This window comes from Rissa tridactyla, chromosome 5 (assembly GCF_028500815.1).
Source record: "Rissa tridactyla isolate bRisTri1 chromosome 5, bRisTri1.patW.cur.20221130, whole genome shotgun sequence".
NCBI lineage: Eukaryota > Metazoa > Chordata > Aves > Charadriiformes > Laridae > Rissa > Rissa tridactyla.
The window spans coordinates 21544413-21560755 of NC_071470.1; the positions used below are offsets into that span (position 1 = coordinate 21544413).

Sequence of the window (16343 nt, forward strand, 5' to 3'; positions counted from 1 at the left end):
GTATGGAACTGGGATTCTGCGTCATACTGGGAGCAAATCAATTCTCAGCTAAAACAGCAATTGCACATATTTATTATTCATTATTCTCATAATTATTCATGATAAAATGGATTAATTCTGTACTTTACCTGGATCATAGAAAGAAAATTACCGTGCTTGGTTACCGACAAAAGCAAACCTTACCGAAATGCTTGACTTGTGTTTGTTTTGTCTCAGGTTACTCACCAGCCACTGGACTTTGGAACTAAGCTGAGTGTCATTTACTTATGTAACTATTAATGTCTGTAACATTCGATAAAATCCGTTCACACTTGCATTTCTGTTTCCGTTCTTTTCTATTAAAAGTGAACATATTCAGTCAGCTGTGATTCCAGATGAATAGCCATTTTATGCCTAGTAAACAAGTATATGAAGGCTACAGCAACTGGATGTAATTTTCTGTATGGAAAATTATACAAAATGTTAATTCCTGTGTGAAGCAGACAGAAAGATCAGACCAAAATGGGAGGTTTTAAATCTAAATTTTGCCCAGCAGACCATTAAGGAAGACTGCATCTCCCCTTAGCTGCATTAGTTATGAGTGCGTTGTGGCTGTTTCAATAATGTTCTGTCAAACAGTTCATCCATGTGTTTCTAAAAAGTTTGTAAGTTCTTTCTTTTGAATAAACTAAACAAGAAATAACTCATTAGTTATTTCTTCTGATTTAGGGATTCATCTACACATGCTAGTGTATGTCTAAATGCAGTTAACTTAGTTTTTATCTTCTACTGCAAAGAGAGAATTCGGTAACTTGCTCACACGTCTTGATCTAACGAAGCCTTTACATTGCTTCAATCTTCAGTAGTGCAGAGTTCAAGCACGATGACAGCTCATAATTAAGCAAAATACATATCACCATCATAGTTATTAACAAACTATTAATTTTAATTCTGAGTAGCTAATACCCTCAATTACCCACTTGGATTAAAATTACTAACAATTAAATCATGCAAATAAGTTGTATCATTTTCCTCACGCTAACACTTTTGCCCCTATCCTTCTAATCCACAGAGCACACTTTGTCACTGGTTACAGTGTACATCTGAGCACCATGTCGAAACATCGGGGTGGGGAAAACGGGAAGAAAAAAAGTGGGGAATACATGCACAATCCTGCACTTTTAGCTTTAGGTGAGCGCCCTCTTGTGATAGTTTGAAATACAGAACAAGATGAATAGCTGCTCAGAATTTCTAAAGAAACGCCAACACGACACATCGTAACAATCCGGATGCCACATGACTACGGGGAGTAAGGAGCGTGACAATTCAACTTGCAAAGCTCTTTTCTGTTCAAAAGGACTAAGAAACTATGTTAATTATAGTCTGAGACAACAATTCAAACAGGTGTGTAAGATTACTCGTCAGAACGCCTGAAAGATCCTAATCGGGCTAACTAAACTTACAGAAGCAGGACGGTCACTATGTACTTCGCACATGTCAATTAGCCGCCTGAGCTTAAAACTGTAAAACAGAAGAATCGGATAAGACTTCATAAACAAATTCAGTTGACCAGGTACAGGCTGGTTGAAACTAAACACTGGAACAAACGCACTGTGTACTTAACATACCTCTTCCATTTTTGCACGCTCGCTACTGGTTATTTTCAGACGGCGAGCGGCAATCTGCCAGCCCTGGTGGCTGCCGGACTGCCAAGAACAGCGGAGGCAGCGAGGGGCTCCAATGCCCAGAGGAGCCCCTGTGCTCCAGGTAAGCTTCTACTTGCTGAGGCTTCACTGGCAGCTCCTGGTAAATGTGCAATGCCTGTCCCAGATTTCCTACTGGGATGACTGGGGTACTGTGTCCAGTTCTGGGCCTCCCAGTTCAAGAAGGACAGGAAACTGCTGGAGAGTCCAGCAGAGGGCTACAAAGATGATCAAGGGAATGGAGCACCTCTCTTATGAGGAAAGGCTGAGACCTGAGTCTGTTTAGGGTGGAGAAGAGAAGACCGAGAGGGGATCTCATCAATGCTTATCAATATCTAAAGGGCAGGTGTCAAGAGGATGGGCCAGACTTTTCTTAGTGGTGCCCAGAGACAGGACAAGGGGCAACAGGCACAAACTGGAACACAGGAAATTCCAGCCCAACATGAGGAAAATCTTCTTTACTCTGAGGGTGGCAGAGCACTGGAACAGGCTGCCCAGAGAGGCAGTGAAGTCTCCTTCTCTGGAGATATTCAAAACCTGCCTGGACGTGTTGCTCTCCAGCCTGCTCTGGGGGAACCTGCTCTGGCAGGGGGTTGGACCAGGTGATCTCCAGAGGTCCCTTCCAGCCCCGACCATTCTGTCATTCTGTAACTGCCTTTTCCCAAATAATATAAAAAAAAAAAGGAAGCAAATTGTCTCTCTCCTAGTAGCTTGTTTCCCTGCCTGTAATGACATTTTTACATGGCCCCCAACAGCCCTGGTGGGTAGGCCGGGCACAGCAGATTGCCTTTGTTTGCTGTGCGCAGACACACAACCAGCTTCGCTGACAGAAACGCTGCGAGGCGCGGAGGCGGCTCTTACCCTGACAGAAAGAAGCCTTCAGGGAAGGCACGTGCCCGCTCTCGACAGCCTGATGCTAAACTTTAGGCGGGAGCCTGCTTCCTGCTGGGCTCCCCCTCACGGCGTAGGAGCGCGGGAACGGAGACCTACCTCCCCCGGCAGCTCCGCCTCCGCAGCTCTAGCAGGGGGACGGGGACAGCCCAGGCCAGGCCAGGCCTCCTGCTGCGTGGGCCGGACCGAGGCGGCCCCGCGAGGCGGTTCCTTCAGCGCGGAGGGCAGCGGCGGGGCGGCCCGGCCTCCCTGAGGGGAGGCTCCTCTGCGGCGCCTGCGCGCTCTCTCCGCGCCTCTCCGGCGGGAGCGGAGAGGTTCGCAGGTGGGTCGCTCGGCCGCCCCGCGGCGCCCGGGCTGAGCGGCAGCGGCAGCAGCAGGAGCAGGAGCCCCTCGGCCATGAACGCGGAGAACTTCGGCTCCAGCGAACGGCTGGTGACGGCGGCCTATGTGCGGCAGGGGGCGCAGGGCCGCCGGGCCCACGAGCTGCGGCTGCGGGCCCTGCTGGAGCAGGTAACCGGGGCCGGCAGCGGGGCCGTGGAGCGCGGGAAGGCGGCACTGGACCCGGCCCGGCGCCCCGCCAGGGAGCCGGGTCCAGCCGGAGCATCCCCGCAGAGCCACGTGAGCACGCACGCAGGCCGGCCGGGCCACTCTTCCCCGCAGCTCGCAGGGTAGTTTTGTGGCCTTCTTTAAGCCGGTGCCGGTGGGCAGGGGCGCGGCCCGGGCTCGGGAGGGCTCGGCCGGCCTGGCCGTAATGGCAGAGACCTTACGGAGCACCGAAATGAAGGGCTGCGTTTGGGAGTAAAAAGTGATCGCCTTATGTTGTGTGTTTGCTGAGAAAGGCCCGGCAAACAGTTAAAGAAAAATTTCAAAGTAATAAGGTACTAGTGTATTGTTACGTGAGGTAAAAAGTGATATTTGTAAGGTGCCAGAACAGTATATTTCTTTGTCTCCAACGTGCAGAAATCATTAGCAACGAATTCTCAAATGTTTCAGTTCTTGAGCATCCTTAGTCACATTATCCACTATTTCAAACTTTCATACCACACCTCGGAAGTGTTATTGGGACATGTAAAAAAAAAAAAAAAAAAAAAGCCGTTGGACTGTGGAGGTGCTGTAGTAATGCTTCGTGAGTTTATGTGTACCTTTCTTCTGAGGGTCTTTTCTGCAGTTCTCAAAGATGAGCGCAGTTCTTAACGCACTGCTCAAAAAAGAGCATGTCTGGTTGCAAGTTTGACACATTACATTCTGTAAGTGGTTTCCTTACCTATTAGGTAATAACTAGCAAAGTTATAAAAAGATAGGAGGATGTGTTACAGGTGAAACTATATTTCCCTTCTGGTCATAATTAATATTTTTCGTTCTATAACACCCAGTTATCTCCTTTTCATGCAGTTCTCTCTGAATTCCTGTAGTAGTAGGTTCTTGTTTAGAGAATACATCAAATAATCTACAGTCTTCTAGGGAGTAATTAACATGTACGGGCTGCAGTGGTTTTGTGTGTACTTTAAAGAACACTTGAAAGTGAAAAATATCCTGACTATTTTAATATCACGATATGCTAATGTAATTGCACTTAATATATGGAAAAATCATTATTTAACTTTTCTATGAATACAGTTTCATAACATTAGATAATATAAAAAAGCATAATGAAAATACAAACTGCTGTTCAGCGTGGGAAAGAAGGGTAACATTAATCAAACAAGTTGCATAAAGTTGTGTTCATTTTTAATTTCCAAATTTGGTACTTACCTTTATATTATTGTTAAGGGAAAATGTCCCGAAGATGGATGGGATGAAAGCACCATTGAGCTGTTTCTGCATGAACTTGCTATAATGGATAGCAATAACTTTCTGGGCAACTGTGGTGTTGGTGAGAGGGAAGGAAGAGTGGCATCAGGACTCGTTGCCCGAAGGCACTACAGGTACAAATTATTGGCAATTTGAATTATTCAGATTTATTAGTGCTTTCAAATGGCATATTTTATTGTGCCTTGTTATCTGAGACCTTGATAGCATTTGAAATAAGCAATATAATGCAATATTATGTGCAACTTTCAATTAATTATCAAGCTATTGTTGATTTCAACCTATCGCTTGAAATGGGGAAAAAAAATTAAGCTGTAAAACTATGCTCCAAGAAGTTCTGAATTCCAGACACTCATCAGACTGCATTTTACTCTATTCCCAAGACAAAAACAGAATTAAAGCCATAAATAGATGTGTGTTGTTACTAGTTTACCTGAGCAGCTGCTGCATTTCAGCCATGGGTAAAGCAAGTTCTGTAAGCTTGTATTTTATACACAATTTCAGGATCCTCCACTCCTGAAAGATGCTAAATAATATCCAACACTTATAAATGCAGTTTACAAGCATAATTTATAAACAGAATAGAGAGAGAGAGAGATGGTATTGCATGATACGTACTATTGAATAGTAGAATGAGGTAGATGAAGTGATGATGTAGAAAAAGATGGGCAAAATGATGCATTAACCTAACTGTCTTTCAGGACATTTTGTCACCGTATGTATTATTTCTTTGCCTTGTGGAGATGAAGCATTTGTCAGGGGAGTATCTGTATAATACCACGACGCCTATGGTATGCTAGACTGTAGGCAACTGATTTTTGTTTTCCTTGGAGTTTTGTGTCTGAACATGTCAGCATTTATAATGCTAATTCAACAGACATCAAGAAATGCTGAGGTGCGCTTAAAAGGAAGCCTGCCAGATGTTAAAGGTGTTGCTACTATGGGTCTTCTCAAAGTTTTTACTTGTGTACTGGAACACTGTTAATCTGCTGTTAAAAAAAAAAAAAAGTCAGTTTCATATGAATATGTGTAGTTTGTTATAATGGAAATCATTGTAGTAGATATTGATATTGCATTGGATACAGCTTTTTCCACAATTGTTTATTAAATTAAATTCTCTTTAGTGAGCAAGAATTATTGCTTTGGGATGTGGAAAAAACTTGATGTATGTTTTCAACTTTTTTTGTTTAGATTGATCCATGGAATTGGAAGGTCAGGTGATATTTCTGCAGTCCAGCCTAAAGCTGCAGGGTCTAGCCTCTTGAACAAGCTTACTAATTCAGTAGTTCTGGATATTATAAAGCTGGCTGGTAGGTGTAAATATGAAAGTATCTTTCATTTGTGGGGGCATGTCATGAGTTCTTCATGTTCGTTTCTGACTTGCTTTTTATGTGCAGGTGTCCGGACAGTGACCAATTGCTTTGTGGTTCCTATGGCAACTGGCATGAGTCTAACTCTGTGTTTTTTAACATTGCGGCACAAGAGACCAAAGGCAAAATACATTATCTGGCCACGTATAGACCAGAAATCTTGCTTTAAGTCAATGATAACTGCAGGTAAGAAGGATTACACTGATTACACAGTGTGTTCATTTAACAGATATAAAACAGAATGATCAATTCATGTGTTTGCATGCAGTAAGATCCATAAAAGGCCTAATGCATAGTAGTTCTAAGTGCTTTATTTCTATATTCCTGATCTCTAATATGTTATCACACATACGAGTTTTCTTCCTAATGCCTTGTAACGTGTAGGTGTTTACTGAGGTACAGGGTTGTATAAAGTAGTTGATAGAGAACACAACACTAAGGAAGTTACAGTTCACACTCAGAGTGAGATGCCTAATTTGCTGTCCTGCTAATTATGTGAAACCAAGGCTCGTGGTTCAAATCTCTTTTAGATTTATGCAAAAAGCATATGTGTCCTAGGAATTGTGATCAGAAGGTGACAAGCTGTCTGATTTGCACATTTGTTTATTTCAGAACATGGGAAGTGTTAGCTGCCCTATTTGTTTTTAATCTTGCGGTGTCACTCGGCTTACTCAGGAAATAAGTTTGGTGCCTTTCTTAGTTCAAACCTTAATATCTCTCAAATGGAGTTCCTTGTTTACCAGTCTATAAATAAGCTAAGGGTAGAAGTCTGTCCCTGCACTGAAGCTGTCCCCTCCTGCATGGGATCAAGGAAAGGGCAAATAAGGGAGACCATAATTTTCCAGCTCAGTGCACATGCCTGCAGGTGGTGGCATAGATTTTGGTCCTAGTTCCTAGGACACATTTATTTTTTGCATAAAAGAATCATTGGATAAAAATGACTAAACAATTGGAATTCTGTCCAATGCAGAGATGTTTAAAAGGGATCAGATCGGAACAAATAGAACATGTACATAAGAAAAGTGGGAGTGTTTTCGGAATATTATGCTCAATTTAGAACATCAAGCTCAGGAAGTTATGTTTATAATGGAGAAGGTGGTGAGGAAATATAATTGATCTGTTAACTTTTTGAATAGTTAAGACAGCTATCACAAAATTGATTAAAAGAATTATCACCTAAAAATAAGAGAGAAGCAGGTATCAGATATCTAACAATTATCTATGGAATGCAATTTCTGTCTTCTAGATCACTAATTGAAAACCAGACTAGGGCTAACCATGTCAGTACATCATTCTAGTCCAAGTTCTTCTGTAGAGTTTGAGCTTTACATGTCTGCGTTAAGGAATGGTGTTGAGCCATGAAGGAAAAATTCACATAGCTGCTGCCATGTTACACTGCTTTGGAAATCACTCCTCCCCTCCTTCTCCTTTACTTTCATTCAGTAAACTGAACATCTCTTTGTTTTTTAAGAAAGTAATAGTCACTTCAGCTAGCGTGATGTTGCTGCTATGCCAGACCTGTTTGGGGAAGGGAATATATGGTTTCCAGTGGTTTAGTCTGTAAACAAAACCTTTCTTATTTATTTATTTATAAGCTAGAAATTTGAGCAAGTACCATGACAGACTTTCCTCTTTAAGAAAGAAAACTCTTTAAGCGCTAGGTTAGGTTGACCATGCCTTTATCTAGATGAATCTTGAAAATCTTTGAGGATCGAGATTCCACAGTCTTTCTGCATAGCAGTTCCAGTGCTGTGCTGTCCTCTGCATGAAAAAAAAAGTTTTTATTGCTGTTTATTCTGAACCTCTCAAGCCAAAATTTGTTGCTGTTGCCTCTTAGGAGATCCTACCAAGAAGAGTTCAGCTCTCTTGTCTTTGTAATTCCCTTTCTGGTGCTCGGGGGCTGCTATTAGGTATTCTCCTTAGCCTCTTCATACTTGACAAGTCTAGCTTACATTCTTTCTTTCTAATTTGTGCACGCTATACTGCACCCAACTTGGTAGCCTTCTGATGGACCTTCTCTGGTTTTTCAACATCCCTCCTGAGCAGCCTCTTGCAAAACTGGAAACGTTCCAGCATTTAGAAGAATGCTGGAACATGTGTTCCATTTAGAAGAATGCTGGAATATGTGTTTCTCATATGTGTCCTTGAGAAACAACTTTACATGGTTTAGCTGTTGTACTTCTTAAATACAAACTTAAACTGGAAACTTATAAAATAAAAGTCTTGGGAAACAGCTTGGATTTTGATATGACAAAGTTCACTTTCAGAATGAGGTAAAACGTGGGCATTTTTGTCTTTTAAGAAGTAATTAGGAAGTTTATAGATTGACTAAGGCAGAGGCTTATGATGAAAGCCAATTCATAATAATCATTATTGCATTGCTACATCTAACAGCATCCTTTTTTTAGAGAGGCTCTTTTAGTATGCTCATGTTTTACGAGAATGCCACTCAAACACTTTCTTTTTAATTGTGAGGGAAGAAGTTAATCTGTTTTTAAAGCAATCTTCAAACTTGTTGCTCTTGCGTGCAAAGAATGTAAGGTAAGCTTTTGTCTGTAGTCCACCATTTAACAAGAATATTATTGTAGTTTTTAGCAATATGGACATTGTACAACAAATTTATCTATCTGTGTTCTTAACCCAAGTCTGAAAGAATTTGTTAAAACAACAGAAGCAAGAAGATTTTTTTCAGATTTATACTGGGACTAAAAACCCACAATTAGTCAGAGACTTGATGATACACATTCGGGTCTTGTTTTTTTTGGTCAGGTTTTGAGCCTGTGGTGATAGAAAATGTATTAGAAGGTGATGAGCTACGGACAGACATTGAAGCAGTGGAGGCTAAAATCAAGACTCTTGGTGCTGAAAATATTCTTTGTGTGCATTCTACAACGTCTTGCTTTGCTCCAAGGGTACCTGATAGGTAAGTAGTCTTTTTAAGTAGTGTGTTATTTGTTACTGTAAAAAAAAAAAGCAAACAAAAAAACCCCTGTGTGTTTTCAATGTCCGTCTTCCTAAAATTGCTTAATTACTGCCAACAATTAGTAAAGATACTGTAATCCCCTTGCTTAAGGAAAAATGGCAGGTTGAAACAATGTTCCGTTTTGAGAAAGTATATTAAAAAAGTGAGAATAATGCAGAAGGTTTGCCTTCTGTCATATAACTGAGGTTAGTGATGATCTGTTGTGGTGGAATGAATGTCATTTTGGCAGTGGTTTTCTTACAATTTCATGGAAGTGGTAAAAGTAGACTTTCATAAAAGCATAGTCCAGGAAATGTAGTTCCATAGCTAATGCCATGTTTTAATATTACTCTTGCCTTTTCTACTCTTCTCCTCTAGCCAATGATGAATTTTTCTAAGCTGTTAATACAGTTCTTAAAAAAAAAAAAAAAAAAAAAAACCAAAAAAAAAACCAAACTACAGCTAAATTTTAAAGTCCTTGTTTGAGTTACTTTTTCCTGTATTGTACTGATGTTTATAGGGCTAATTAAGATAGACTGGTGTAAGGAAATTCTTGGAAACATCTAGGGCAGATGTGCTGTACAAGTATAACACGTAATTTGCCCTGCTGTAACTTATCTTGTTTTGAGCATTTGCTGGCAGATTGCATAATGCTGCTACTTATAATTTCCAGCTGTTAAATCACTGTTAAAATAAGCTTAAAATACATTGCATTCTTTCTTAATATTATGTGTCCATATACCTAACTTCCGTAGTTGCTACGAAGATGTCACTCAAGCACTAGCTGAAGCTGAGATGAGCGTTATGGTTATGGGTGGGAAATAGAGTATCTGAAACATTATTGCAACGTGTAGCTTGGCTATGAAATACTTGAAAAACTTCTCAATCTGAAAATGACATGTTGGAGTAGAGGTGCCTAAAGTACTTGGTATATTGAGTCATTTGTCCAAAATGAGCGCCATTGTTACTTGCAAAACATGCTTTCTCTATTTGCTTATGAAAATAAGTATCAAGAAGCAAGTTCCGTAGGCTTTACAATTGAACTGGTATATTTTTATGGGCTTGTATGTAGTATGCTGAAGTGTGAGATATTAGTAAGATGTCTTTTTTTATATGGTTTTAAACGTAGTGTCTCAGTTTTCCACTTCAACTGTTTTTAATTTATCACGAAATTGAAAAGACTTATGTTCAGAGTTCCTCTGCAGTGCATGCTTTTTTGTTAATTACTTTGTTATCTGGAAAATTTAATTAAATATTTGCAAGCGTAGGAAAGAAAGATCATTGACTCTGCAACACAGCAAGCAAAGATATGTTCCACTCTGTTTTCCTACCTTTAAAAAACACCCAGTATTTATCATAGGTTAACCCAGTTGCTAGAAGGAAGTTAAAACCATATAATTCTGCCAGAATACTATGAACATTGCTTGAAGTTGACTTGCAGATTTATTGGCTAACTTAAATCACAGCTATCAAAATTGAATGGTCTGTTTTATAGCTTGGGTAAATGAATCTTTTCCTTATCTGCCTCCACTTTTTGACATGCGATTGTTTTGTTCTCTGCAACTAAGAGATGAATTATTAGGTAGTGGCACTGTGTTATGATATACCACAGATACAGGAGGATTTGAAGACACTTTCTATTTAAAGGATACTGTCAACTATCGAAGGCCATAACATTCATCTTCCTACAGAAAGGAAAATCCCATACAGCTTTTCTGGAGGGTACCATTTTAAATGTCTATTTTTAAATATCTTGCACATGTAAGGCATTGTTTAGTTGTGGTGGTGGTGTTTTAAAATTTTAAGTGGTTTAGGATTGTTAAAAAGTGAGGATAAGAGTTTTATGCCTGTGTACTTATAGCTTTCCTTTGAAGTATTGTTTAACTTTACGGGAATATACACTTTAAGAGTGTATAAACCCCCTTTCTCAGAGAGACTTGAGTTCTTAGTCTTTTACCTGCTGTTGCTGGGAGTTGTCTCTCAAACTACTGTATTTAAAAGAGAACTAAAAGAAAAAAGGGTATTTTTCACTTAGGTTATGTACTTAGCAGAACTCTGTATCTTGTTACTTTAATTAATATTAGAAGAAAGAACAAAGCTTTCATTTCATGAACTTTCACAAGTAGGAGAGAAAGAAAAAATACATTGGAAAATATTTCTCTGAGTCCTATTTGTGACTTTTAAGAACTCAAGTAGTAGCCAAACTTATATTAATGCTTTATTTTCCTGATATGACTAGCAGCACTTTTAATAGTTCATTTTAAACCTTGGAAGCAGACAAGTGCTGTGTGTGTTTGCTTCCCTTGCATAATCACATATGCTTTTCAAACTGTAGCACTCTTGTCTTGTATTGTAATATGGATCTAATTGTTCAATAGAATATTTTTAGGAAAAGTAAAGAGACTTTTCTGTTTTCAGTACTTGTGAAAGCTAGCTTATCGCTCCTTTAAGTCTCAGGAGGTAAGAAAGACAAACATACGTAGCAGTACACCCTGTATGTTTCTAGTTTGGTGAAATTCTCTACCTGCACTTGAAAAGAAGCGTGTAAGAGGGGAATTGTTTTCCTTTGAGTCTCTGTGGAAGGTGAGGAATGAGTCTGATTAAGATCAGCAGATCAGAAGGCAAAAACTTTGCGCTGTGTAGTGTTATGTTTCCTGAAGTATTCTGTTAATGTAGCATAGTTCATGATTCAGGACCTTGATAAATGTGAAAAACTATTGGACACGCACCTCCTGACGAGTATCTTGACTGCAGAAGATCAACATGTACATTATACTCTTGGTGTTTCCTATTCATGAAATACTTGTGATTTCTTTAGGAATAATATGGTGATTATGATGTTTTCCTAAGGATTCAGGTTCCAAAAATTTAATCTGACGTTTGCAGCTGAATTTTGTGTTACAAAACAACGCCAGGCAATGTAATAGAAATAGAATGCAAAGGAACGTCACCCCTTGGAAAATGCTTTCATACTCTGTCACATTTTATATGAATGTCAGTAAATTACAGCGAGAGGGTGTACAGAAGGAGATAAAAATGAAGGAGTAAAAATGCATTGGAGGTCTAGAGTTTGTTTTTTTAAAAATAATATTACCTCTATCATCACTTTGAATTATTATGTATTACCTTATTTTTCAAATAGATTTTATATCTAAAATGTATTCACAAGTTTGGGGGGAAAAAAAGATTATTTTTTTTAAAAATACAGCATGATTGGAGCGCTTCAAAAAAGTGTACTAAGAACATGTATGTTTAAAATCTGAAGACCCTTGCCCAAAATGACCTATGCACCCACATAAATCCAAGTTTGACTGAGAAATCAATCCAGGCAGAGGTGACGGTGATTTCAGGGATTTCTAAAGGCAAGTGAAGAGTTGTCTTTATTTCTGAGTAAACAGTTGAACGAAGTTTTGATTTGTTGATCTCTACATTCAAACATTTTAGGGCTCTCCATTCCTTTGAAGAATATCTCTTCTGTTAATCAGTTTATCTGAAATATGCAAGTGAGGTTTCAACCAGTTGGAATATTAGTTCTTTGAAATAAACAGAAGTATGTAAAAACTTCCTGTTATATGATGCTTTTGATTCCCAAGACACATCTTGAAACTTCCATTAGGCCATTTTTCAGGTTGAATATTAGAAGAAAAGGAAAAAAAGTGTGGATAACTAAAGCTCTGATAGTTATCGTTAAAGTAGTATTAAAAAAATCTTATATCTGAAGCAGTATGTTTTGGGATCTATTAACTATTAACTAAATCTAGACAGAACTTTTCAGTGAAGCATGAAAAATTTCATCCCAGGTCAACAATTTGTAGTCTATGTAAAAGCTAACAGAATTTCTTCTTAACCTTTTTTGATTAAGGTGTTGAGGTACTAATCAAAGAAGTTTCTTTCCTTGTTCTGACCTCCTAGTAGGCCTTTCAGTCTTTTAATGGTCTGAGTTGTAACATGAGTTACAGTTATTAATGCTTCTCTAAATTAAAATTTTGTGCTCATAGGCTGGAGGAACTGGCTGTAATTTGTGCTAATTATGACATTCCACATATTGTCAACAATGCCTATGGAGTTCAGTCTTCAAAATGTATGCATCTTATCCAGCAGGTAGGAGCCATGTATTTCAAATACTAATTTTTTTTTTAAAGTACAAGTAAATTTCTGATTGTAGACAACACTAGCAAATTTTATCGTGTGTTTCACAGCTTTGAGACTAATCCCGTGCACGTCTGATACTTGAACAATTTTCTGAGAAAATGGACCAGAAGGAAATAGAATTTAAAAATAATATTCGTTATTTCTATTATGTGCTTTTTATGTATTAACCCCAAATTTATTTAGATTTTGCTCATGTTGAAGTGTCTTTCATAGTGGAAAAAGGTCCTTAATAAGCTTTCTTAAAATGTTTCATAAACTTATTAACTAAAAATAAAATAATGGATCATACTTGAATAGGGATTAAGCCTTCAACAGAATGTGAGTTGCAGATTCTCAATTGAAGGTACAAGTGTTGCTACAGCAACACTTTATAGGTGTTGTCACTGTTAAAATATTGTTGGTAGAGAGAATGACGGAGGAAACTGAGTTAAGTTCAATGTTGTGTTTGAAAAAAACATTTCCGTTCCTATGTAGTTTGAAAAGGAGGTTGCTTAATACCTGAGATACCCCTGAAGCTTAGAATTCTTGTGGTTTTGCTCATTGCAATGTATACACACTGTTTCTTCACTGTTTCTCTTTTCTCTCTTACCCATATCAAAAGAATAGGGTTTGTTGTTTTTTTTTTTTTTTTAACAGGATCCAGGGGATCCTGAACTATTATGAATTTATAATACGCTGGCCATTTTTTTTCTAATTAAGACGACATTATGTTATTAACTGGGCACAGACCAACTTGGTATATAATTATGACAGGAACGTCATGTTGGCATTTCTAAATCTTGAGACACTGAAGGAATCTGAGAAAACTTGAAGTGATATGTGAAATAGAGAGTGTCATATGCTTTATTTGTAATGTACTTGTTACACATTTGTTCTATTTAACTTGCACAAGTTTAGTGAAATTCTGACATGAAGGGGGCTGTGGAATTGCTGAGTTTTACTGCATGAAATGTATCTAATGGTAACCTTTTCAGACTACAAAGCTACAAATAGAACTGTTACTGTGTTGCTTTCTGTGTTTTTTCTTGTCTCTTGATAGGTTGTTTGGGGTTTTTTTTTGTTTATTTGTTCTTTGGCTATGCAAAGTTATTCATTTGAGCTCTGATTTGTTTTACATTTATTTACAAAAATGTATTTCCTGTGATAGAAAATGTACTGTCTGTGAGAAGTAGTTATTAACGAATACTTAGGAATATGTACATGCTGAGCACAGTGTGAACAGAACTTGCAAGAGTATCACGGGAAAGTGCTTTTGAGACCATTTCATTTGTCATGCTTTTCCTCTGATGGTCTCCTGTCAATTAAATCAAATGATAGCTGCTGGCATTCATCTTCCCATCAAAAAGCTGACAAACTTGGAGTGCTTCTTCCCATGCACTAAGCTATTAAAACATAGAAATAATAACTGTGGTTTAGTTGGATCTGCTTTTTTCATTATTTTTGCCATAGCTATTAACTCTGTTTCTATTTCTTGGTTTTATTATGTAGAACTTTATGTATGTATTTGAATATACTTTAATATGTATGTTCTTTAGGTTCTGTTATGCTGCATACTTTTTAATTGTACAGTTCACAGTAGCATATTACTCAAATGAAAATATACTGCAGAATTTACATTTTTTCCTTTAAGAATATCTGAGTGACTAGGTATAGGTTTTGTTTTCTGGGAAGCGGGGAAATCTGCTATAGGAAGTTACCTGGATCTTGATTTTGCAAGCAGCCTTATAAGAAAGAGTGCTGTCACAGACCACTGGTTTTAATGCAAATTTATAGGTGTATTAAGAAAAATCTTCTTTGCTAATGAAGCATTAACCTGTAGCCCTTTGCTGTAAGAATTTGTGAAATGTTTTGGGTTGAACAGTTTTAACTGTATAATTCCCATTAAATTCCAAGGATTTTCTTTTTTTGTTGTTGTTGAAAATAAGCTACACTTAGACTTGCAGGAACTAAAATAAATATTGTAAATCATAGCAAAATAGGAATTTGTAAGGTACTATGTAAGCAGACAATGGTAATAATAGTGAGCAATGCTAGGAAAAGGTAATATTACGATTTTTAATTTGTCATCACAAATACAATATCTGAGAGAGTTTCAGGAATTATACTTATTTCAGTTACATTGCTATGTAATTATGGTGCTATCACGTGTTTCCCTTTTCCTAACGTACGCTGTGGATTTTTTTTTTTTTGTTCCTTTTTGATAAAGGGTGCTCGAGTAGGCAGAATAGATGCCTTTGTTCAGAGCTTGGACAAAAATTTTATGGTTCCAGTAGGTGGTGCTATCATTGCTGGCTTCAGTGAGTCCTTCATTCAGGAGATCAGCAAAATGTATCCAGGTAAGTAGTTCATGGACTGATTTCAGCCATACAAAATAACTGTAGAAAACTTGATTATCAGCTTTCTTTCACATAAAATTTATTTTTGCCAATTTTATCTGTATTTTTTTTCAGGAAGAGCATCTGCGTCTCCTTCCTTAGATGTCCTCATTACACTTCTGTCTCTAGGTGCCAACGGCTACAAACAGTTACTGAAAGAGAGAAAGGTAAGCTTTTTGTTAAGCAGCACTTTCTTGAAGTCAGCTGTTAACAAAGTCTTGTTGCAAAACTGCTTTGTGTAGTAAATCCAGTTCTGTCTAGAAAGACATTGAACGACTTCTGAGCTCACAGCTCTGAATCTGGAAAGGCAGTATGATATAATTACTTGGCTAAATGGTGCTCATGAGTAAGCATGATTTCTATGTTGTTTTCCAAACCAGAAAGCTAAACGGAGGTCCTGTACTATCTCTTAGAATATTCATATTTGTTATTCTAAAGTGTGACTGATACAGTGGAATTTTGCCCACAAAAGCTTAATCTGAGAAGTACTGTGCTGCGTTATCATGGTCACACTGCTTCCAGGACTAAAGCATCAGATTGGATACTCAGAGGTAACCCAGGGGTCTCTGCTCTTCATCATTTGGCCCTGTTGTGCCTTTGTGTTATGATAATGTTTTATTAAATGTTTGTGTACCACGTTCTCTGAAGAATCACAACTTCTGGTTAGATTATAAATACTGTGCATGGCCACAAAAATAGAAAAATACTGTTATTCCAGGTATTCATTTAGATACAGAGCTAGGTTTCTTCTCTGCCTCTCACAGCCTACATGTTTTATGTAGAGTATAACTGCATTGCACAAACATTCAAGTGGTCTAAGGTTAAAAGCTGTACATCGTGAGTTGTCCTTATTTCTGGACATAATACAGGCCTGATTTTGCTATCTTAATGTATTAACACAGAGGATTCTTTTTGTAGAGGGTTTTTTAGGTAAGGAAATGCTGTGAATTAAGTACTGTTAAGTTAATAGTTTTAAATCACGCATGATCTATTCCATTATTTTATTTAGAAACTATGCTCCGATTGTTTCCTGCTGACAGCTTGCTGATGCCTCTGATTACCTGAAAGGGCAATAGTGGTGGGTGCTGTGATTTGTTTCTGG

The 16343-nt window shown here is 38.2% G+C and overlaps 1 protein-coding gene across 5 annotated transcripts in view; it reads left to right on the plus strand.

Moving 5' to 3' along the window:
* Positions 1 to 2814: 2814 nt before the first annotated feature.
* SEPSECS (Sep (O-phosphoserine) tRNA:Sec (selenocysteine) tRNA synthase) overlaps positions 2815 to 16343 on the plus strand; it is a 39657-nt gene continuing 26128 nt past the window's right edge. For 4 of the 5 annotated variants that reach the window (XR_008466775.1, XM_054203994.1, XM_054203995.1 and 1 more), the window contains exons 1-8: positions 2819 to 3083; positions 4344 to 4498; positions 5574 to 5692; positions 5780 to 5938; positions 8522 to 8675; positions 12713 to 12815; positions 15073 to 15202; positions 15317 to 15408. Coding sequence is in view for 4 of the 5 variants with exons in the window: in XM_054203994.1 (XP_054059969.1) it covers positions 2970 to 3083; positions 4344 to 4498; positions 5574 to 5692; positions 5780 to 5938; positions 8522 to 8675; positions 12713 to 12815; positions 15073 to 15202; positions 15317 to 15408 (1026 nt within the window). In the remaining variant the exon portion in view is untranslated. Of the gene's footprint in view, positions 3084 to 4343; positions 4499 to 5573; positions 5693 to 5779; positions 5939 to 8521; positions 8676 to 12712; positions 12816 to 15072; positions 15203 to 15316; positions 15409 to 16343 lie in introns of all 5 variants that reach the window. The other variant, XM_054203996.1, reaches the window with a different exon arrangement.